Genomic DNA, 8,430 nt, shown 5'->3' on the forward strand with positions numbered 1-8,430 from the left:
AAATTCCACTATCTTTCCTATTACTGACGTAAGGCTAACAAGTCTGTAGTTCCTTGTTTTCTCTCTGGTTTCTTTCTTACATAGTGTGGTGACATTTGCTACCTTCCATAATCTATAGAATTTTAGAAGGTAATCGCCAATGCATTGACTATCTGTACAGCCTCCACCTTCAATACTGTAGGATGAAAACTTTCAGCTCTTGGAGATTTCTCAACTTTCAGCCCCTTTTTAATTTCTCCAGTACAGTCATCTTACTAATGCTAATTTCTTTCAACTTTTCATTCTCCCTAGCCACTTAGATCTGTACTTCTGGGAAATTTCTTGTAATTTCCTCCGTGAAATCAGAGACACAGTAATAATTTAGTTTCTCTGCTATTTCTTTATTCCCCATTATAAACTCTCCTGACATTTCCTTTAATAAACCGACATTTATTTTAGCCTAATGTTTCTTTTTTTACATACTTGCAGAAGCTTTTTCAGTCCATTTTTGTATAATTTTCTAGATTAAATTCATATTCTATTCTCCCTTCCTTCATCAGTTTATTGGCCCTTTATCATATTCTATAAATTTTCCGATTCGCATGAACTTTCTTTTGTTAGCCTCCTCTGGGGGTCTCCACCTTCACAGATGATTGTCTTCAGTCAATCTCATTCGTTCCATTGTTGGTTGAGATCTATTACTTTCAGGTGAGCAGTCTTTCTAGAAGTTCACTAAAGAAAATCTTCTCTAACGAGAGAATTTAACATTGCCCCTTGACTTTCAATGGCATTAATCCTGAATCACACCACCGCTTTCTCAAACGAAACTAGGATGCACAATAAATGTGGGCACAGCCAGTGAAAATCCCATTTTCTAATGGATAATAAGACAAAGTTGCCTCCAAGGCTTTGGGCCATGAGCTGGAAAATAACGTTAGGATAGTTAGATCTTTGTGACCAGCAGGGACATGATGGGCTGTATGGCCTCCTACTGACTGTAAATGTCCATGAATATCACCTGTAATTTCCTTGGCTCTAGCAAGCAAAATTTGCTCATTCTTCACATTGATGTCAGATGAAGTCCACTGCATAGCAAAACTTCGATTTGGAGAAAAGAAAAATGTAAATTCATCTCTCTCAATATTTGAACCAATCTAATCTTTGATCATGGTTGACCCTCATTGATAATCTCTAACTCAATAATGTCCTCTGCACTCAGGATTTTGTAGAAGGATTGATTGGAAATAATAGCTGCTGCTGGCATTTCTTTCATTAATTGTCAGCGAGAAAGAAAATTACTACTGCTTTGTTATAGTATTATTCCTGAACAAACTGTTTAAATGTATGTTGTTTGCTGGTATCAAAACAAATCTAACTATTTTAACTTGATATTTCCACTGCAGTTGTAGCATCTATGCAAAATAAACCTGAGAAGACGATCTAATTCTCCACTATTCTGGAGTCATCAGACCTTAGTCTGATCTAATTTCTGGGTGTTTCTTCAAAGCAAAAGCTTTTGCATTGATGCTAACATTCTAAATACAATATAAAAAATTGTAATTTTTGGTTAAATTATTGTGTTTATAATATAACGTTCTTTTCCATTCCTTTCACAGCCCTCCATTGTATCGTCGACACGTCACTGTCATGAATTCTGATGATGAGATGGGCAATATTGAAGATACCCTGAAGTCCAGGATATCAACCAGGCGACCACTAAACAATAGTGGCAGTGACACCAAAATTGTGGAATCCAATGCATAGCGAAAAGTGTAACTGTTATCTACAGGTTCCTACTTACCAAAAAAGCTCAGCACATGACATTTGAATTTCTTGGGATATTACTGTGGTGATGTTGGGTTTGATAACACAATAAAATTGGAAGTGGGATGAATGAAATACATAATGTCCTGATGCTTTGTCACCTTGGTAATAGTCTTGCATGGTATTGATAGGCTATGTTAATTTGAAATTTAAATTCACTACAAAGTGTACAATGATTGGTATTTCTTACAAGTATGGAATTTCCTGTTCTCATCTGCATAATTTGAAAGCCTGTAATATTTCAGGGTTTGCTTTCTTCTCTTGATTTGTTTTCTATTGCTATGGCTAATCTTTCTTATCAGCACTGCTTTCGAAATCTAATTCAAACTGACATCTCTGGTTGCGGTCTAAGGCGACCACTGACTTTTTCATGCAGTTATTTTTACCTGAGCCAAAGATTCATTTTTTTTTATTTCTCAATTCTAGACTGGAAAATTGACACAGATAAGAGCAAAAATACCAGAACTCTTTGGCTTCAGACTTTTTCTCAAATGATGTGTGTGTGCATATGTTAATACTTTTTGAAAATAAACAAATTTGGTGTTGATAGTTCACTAATGCCTATTCTTGCACAATCTGTTTACTTTGTATCTTGAAGCTCAAATAGTAGGATGTGTTTAATATCATATACCCTGCATTAGCTCTTCAAAACAAATAGTTTAAAAAAAAAAGTTGTATATGTAATCTTCTGTAGTCAAGATTTATAATCTAAAGGGACAAAGCGTAATTAGGAAAGGAGGGTATTGGAAAAAGCCAACCCTTTAGAAACAAAGTTTTGAGTTATTTTTATGTATACACTTGCTATTTATGTTTTGTTATCTCTTCACCATTGTGTTTGGTTATTCAATGGAAAAAGTGATAGTCCTTAATGTCAAAGAACCTGCTGCCATTTAATCTTGATTAAATCAAAATACAAAGTGAAATAAATAAATTGGATTAGTTTGCTTGAACATGATAACAGTGTGGAAATAATTTGGGAAGTTGCAAGGTCTGTAAATTCAAATGGCTGTGACTCTTAAAATACATAAATCATTTTCTGTCTTTGAAGTTTTCCAGATCACTCTGGAACAACCAAAAATGGTTGTTTTTGATCTTGGATATTTTAATTAAAAAATAGACATTAGTATTATTGTTTATTGTTCAAAATTAATGACGATTTAAATCCAGGCTGGAACTTCAAAATAAAATCATTTTTAAAAATTACATACACCCTCATTTTTTATCAAATTGCATGGATCATTTAAGTGACTCCCTGGAATATTAAGATATTTCTTTATAAAGTAATTACAGGCGCTATTCTGAGAGTTCTCCTCGAATACTCATTGACTTATTATGCCATAAGTGTTTGATATGAAGTATAAATGAAGACCTACTTTCCAGTATATAACTGTGCACTTTTCAAGAATGCAGACTATGTACCTCTTTACTCAGTACAGGTAATAGCAAACAGATTGCAGTTTTGCAAGGTTTATTAATATTTGTAATATGTTATTAAAATGGTACAATTTTATTCAGTTAGTCATAATATAGCACTGATGTATAAAGTTATGCAGTTAATTGGCAAATGGGATTATTGTGATATCAAAAGTTCTGCAGTGTAGCTTCAAAGATTTCTAATAGTGTAATGGAAACAGCTTTAACAGATGAATATGTGTCTAAGAGAAGATGGATTGAAATTGCTTTGAAAGATTGCAAACTTGGGAAAAAAAATATTGTCCTCTATTAAATGTACTTTTTGTTGACTATTTATGTGGCAAAATAAACTTATTGGTTGTCTTACAAGTTCCCAAATTATTTTCTTCTTTATGACAATTGTAGCACAGAATAAACAGAAAAATGACTTCAGTCTCATTTTTGTTTTCAGGTATGTTTTCTCCTAATTTAAGTTCTTAAGTAAATTCAAGTTAATTTACAGATCTTACCACAAGGAGCAGTGATGATTCATTGGTTACCTGCTAAATATATGTCATATTTTCAGTAAATCATGTTGAAAATGATTCTATTTTTTAAAAATTATATCCTTCATGATTGCAGCTATTAATTAATTTTCCTCAATGCAATTATATCTATTAAGTACTTCATTGAGGTTACATACATCTGAAAAGTGGGTTGTTCTCTGCATTCAGTAATAGTTAAAGTTTGAGAAATTAAGCTTAGTATTTGGATATTTTGTGCAATAGGAATTATAGACTTTGTACCAGGTGTTAATGGATAACTCCAACACCTTCTAATTCATTTAGTACAATAAATGTTTGTATTATTAAATGCATTTTATCATTAATCAAACATAAATAGGTGGTTCACAAATTTTCCCATCAAACAGAAGCTGAGAATGCTGCTTTTGTGACTGACTGAAGTAATATAATTCAATTTTTTGCCTGGGTTGTTTGCCTGTCTCAGTCTGAGGACAAATGTGATGATAGTGTAGTTTAGTGAGTTTAGAAATTAAATTGGAAAAAGTTTTGAAGAATGTGCCTATCAGTAAGTCAGTTGTGGTTACCACCAATCAAGTGTTTTTAATTGAGAGTTCCATCAACCTTTGATGTGCAGCTTTCAATTTGAAATTGAAATTCCTGCTTTATGGGCTGAATTCTTGGAGATTTATGGAATTCTAACAAAGGGTATCAGAAAAATTGGGAAAAGAATGAAAGGTTTTGAAAAATTCAACACTCCATTTGAACTTCAGACTCTCGTTGTGTAAACTGTTTCATAGCCAATTTGTGCCCAGCAACATTCTAGAAATAACGACCATTTTAATCTGTTTATATTTTTAATGATGTAGAACAGAGGGCAGGGCACTAGTAAAACTCCCTTCTCTTACCAATATACAATCGGAGGTTTACTATCCACCAGAAATGGGAGTCTACCTTCATTAAAATCTCATTTGAATTACAGCATCTCCAATTATATGCAATTATTCAATAACACTGCTATGGAGTGTTGGAGTGGAGTAAGTGTTTCTGAAATACTGTGAGATGCAGATTCTTGCTATTCCTTGAGTAGAAAATTGTAGGAATCAAGATTAGCTCAAGCTTTATTTAGTGGCTCCTCAATACTTCTAGAACAATGGTGATGGTGTCCTGGTTCTAGAACAGCGTGACCTTTATAATAGATACATAAACCTTGCTGTGATGACGCACCTATCCTTTTGGCAGTTTAAGAGAGTTATTTTGACATATAAATGATCAAGCATGAAAGGAGGCACAACTTGGTTGTTTTGGATTCATAAGCAATCAGATAAATATGGAGTTGTTTTTTATTTAGTGCTTCATGTGACGTGAGTGTCACTGACAAGGTTATCATTTGATACCCATCCCTTAATTGTTATTGAGAAGCTAGTGATAAATTGTTGCTTTGAAATACTGCAGTCCATGTGGTGATGGTACTACCACAGTATCATGACTCAGATTTTGAAGCAGTCCATGTTCAAATACCTGAAAACCTGAACATTATTCAGGCTTGGGTTGAAAAGGGGCAAGCAACATTTGTTCAATACAAATGCAAGACAATGACCATATCCAAAAAGGCAATCTAACCATTGCCCTTTGACATTCAATGGTGTTGCCATCACTGAAATTCAACTGTTAACAGCCTGAACATTACCATTGACCCCAGGACCTGAACTGGACTAGCCAAAGACAAGAGCAGGTCACAGGCTATGAGGAAGTAACTTGAAACGTGACTCTGAAAAGCCTGTCCACATCTACAATATCCAAGTCACAAATGTAATGGAATACTTGAAAATAAGTGAAATCTAACTAGCACTTCTGACCTTATCCATTCCCCTTCTTCTGACAATGATAGGGTTGCTCTTGTCCTTACTTTCCACCCCACTAGTCTTTGCATTCAAAGGATCTTCCTATTCCATTTCTGCTACCTCCAACATGATGCTGCTACCAAAACCATCTTCCTGTTCTCTCCACATTCAGCATTCCACAAGAACATTCCCTCTGTGCAACCCTAGTTTAGTCCTCATTCCCCAAGGCACCTTTTCATGCAAGGGGTGACCTTATAGAGGTTTATAAAATCTTGACAGGCATGGATAGGATAAATAGACACAGTCTCTTCCCTCGGGTGGGGCAGTCCAGAACTAGAGTGCATAGGTTTAGGGTGAGAGAGGAAAGATATAAAAAGACCTAAGGGGCACCTTTTTCACACAGGGTGATACATGTATGGAATGAGCTGCCAGAGGAAGTGGTGGAGGTTAGTATCATAGCAACATTTAAAAGGCATCTGGATGTGTATACGAATAGGGAAGGGTTGGGAGGGATATGGGCTAGGTGCTGGAAGGTGAGACTAGATTGGGTTGGGATATCGGATTGGCATAGACGAGTTGGACCAAAGGATCTGTTTCCATGATGTACATCTCTCTGACTATGAATGATTGCAGAAGGTATAACATTTGTCCATACTCCTTACCCCACTCCTCAATGTCCAAGATCCCAAATGCATTTTCCAGGTGAAGCAACATTTGACTTGTAATTACTTCAATCTCATCGACTGTATTCACTGGTCGTAATGTGGTCTCCTATAACATTGGTGAGACCAAATAGGTTGGAATGACAAGCCCCAACCTCTCCATCCACTCCCACCACTACCAATAGCCATGTTGCGTTTGGGTCTTGTTTACTTTGCACTTTATTAGAGAGTTCCACTTCTCTCACTTTCAAACTTAATTAACACCCATTTTACGTATTTTCTTTTTACTCCACTATTAACAGTCCTTTTGTCTTTTCCTGTAGGTCCCTAAATCCTCTGCCATCTTGCTGCTCCTCTGCCTCTGTCTAAATTATTTTTTTAAAATTCCGATACCTTTCAGTTCTGAAGAAGAGTCATACTGGATTTGAAATGTAAAGTCTGTTTCTCTCTCCACTGATGCTGGCAGACCTGCTGAGTTTCTCCAGCATTCTCTATTTGTTATGGCATATTCCCCATTTGCCTGGATGAGTGCAGCTTCAATAGCACTCAAGAAACTTGTCATCATCCAGGACAAAAATCACAAATATCTACTCCCTCCATTATCTATACACATTTGTAATAATGTACACCATCTATAAGATGCATTACAGAAAATCACAAATGCTCCTTCAACAACACCTTTTGAACCCACAACCATGTCCATGTAGAAGGACGAGAGCAGCAGATACATGAGACCACCATCACCAGCATGTTCCTATCCTGGCTTGGAAATCTATCGCAGTTCTTCTGGAGTCATTGGGTCAAAGTCCTGGAATTACCTCCCTAACAGCATTGTGAAACTACTGGTAGCACATGGATCACAGTGGTTCAAGAAGACAGCTCACCACCACCTTTCCAAGGGATGGAACTAAATGCTGACCAGCAATGCCTGCATCCTCTGGATTTTTTTACAAAATAGTATGAAAATATATTTACATTTGAGAAGAAATGGTTTTATGAGTTGTAAGCTGCCATGGTAGGATATATAGGTATCTTGAATACATTATAGAACCTCAAAGTGACTCTTGTTGAATATGAGTGCTTGACTCTTTTATAACAGCCAAAACCAAAAAGGAAAGTACATTCATTTGCAGTAGTGAATGGAGCATCTCAGCAACTTCATTATGGTGTAATTTACACAGAGTAAAAGGTAAATAACCACTTCTCTTAAAGTACTCAAGCACTTCAATCTGTCCTTATGCTGTCATATATGGAGATTTCTTTTTAATCCTCATGTCAGAATTCATTGGTATTCCATGTGTTTGTAACTTCAAATGAGCACAAACTCTGTTTTCCTTTATGGGAACTTCCAATGCTCCAGTAGCAACTATCAAGAATGATTCTTTTTACTGTCATTTTTGTGATTGCATAATTTACATTAGTCATTTTCTATTAAGGCATAAGGTCCCAAATATGCGTATAACTTTTGCTAACTGTGAGGCAGGCAGATTTATTCTTTAGATAGAATGACTTAGAGTGGAAATATGAGTTTTGTGTTTGTATGTAGAACTCCTTTTTTATCTTAGCATCAAGGAAGAAATGCTGGCCAAAATCATTGGAGTTTTTTTTATTGATGGAGATAAAAAGCAAGTCAACAACTTTTATGGATTTTATTACATTGACAAATTCAGTGATATTAAACACCTCTGATAAATGCGGAGGATCATTCAAAATATGCCAAAGATTTGATCTGGGTTGTTTTGATGTATGTTGAGTGCTGTTATGGAGTAAATTTTTAGATTAAAAATGTGTATTTTTTGAGTCCTATTTCTTCAAAGTCCAAAAATTCTAATTACAAATATTAGCATTTAATGTTTTGTACTAAATCTGACTTGACACTTAAAAACAAATTAAGTATGTAATTTCACAAACTGTCTCCTAAAACGTAAGTTGCATGATCAAACACGGACAGTATTTTGCTATGCAATTATCTACTAATATGCATATACTCAAGGTTTTATTGATTTTTGGAAGTATTGCAATGGTCAGTTGAAAATGCCAAAATTTACTTCATCAGGATTGTAACTCTAGGTTGTTTATCTTTAGGTATCCACTCTTCTGTGTTTCTCTGACAATGCACTTCTAAAGCTGAGAAAGAGAGATGTTCATTTCCTATCCTACTGCTAGAAGATGCTGCACGTCAACCAGCAGCATGCTCGAGAGTGACTG

General features: G+C 35.3%; 1 protein-coding gene across 6 annotated transcripts in view; it reads left to right on the top strand.

The window, feature by feature from the left end:
- Positions 1–3,585, top strand: part of myo18ab (myosin XVIIIA b) — a 308,092-nt gene extending 304,507 nt beyond the window's left edge. For 5 of the 6 annotated variants that reach the window (XM_060848328.1, XM_060848330.1, XM_060848329.1 and 2 more), the window contains one exon: positions 1,596–1,687. Coding sequence is in view for 1 of the 6 variants with exons in the window: in XM_060848332.1 (XP_060704315.1) it covers positions 1,596–1,743 (148 nt within the window). In the remaining 5 variants the exon portion in view is untranslated. Of the gene's footprint in view, positions 1–1,595 lie in introns of all 6 variants that reach the window. The other variant, XM_060848332.1, reaches the window with a different exon arrangement.
- The last annotated feature ends 4,845 nt before the right edge of the window (positions 3,586–8,430 follow it).

Source organism: Hemiscyllium ocellatum, chromosome 31 (genome assembly GCF_020745735.1).
Source record: "Hemiscyllium ocellatum isolate sHemOce1 chromosome 31, sHemOce1.pat.X.cur, whole genome shotgun sequence".
In the NCBI taxonomy this organism is placed as follows: Eukaryota; Metazoa; Chordata; class Chondrichthyes; order Orectolobiformes; family Hemiscylliidae; genus Hemiscyllium; species Hemiscyllium ocellatum.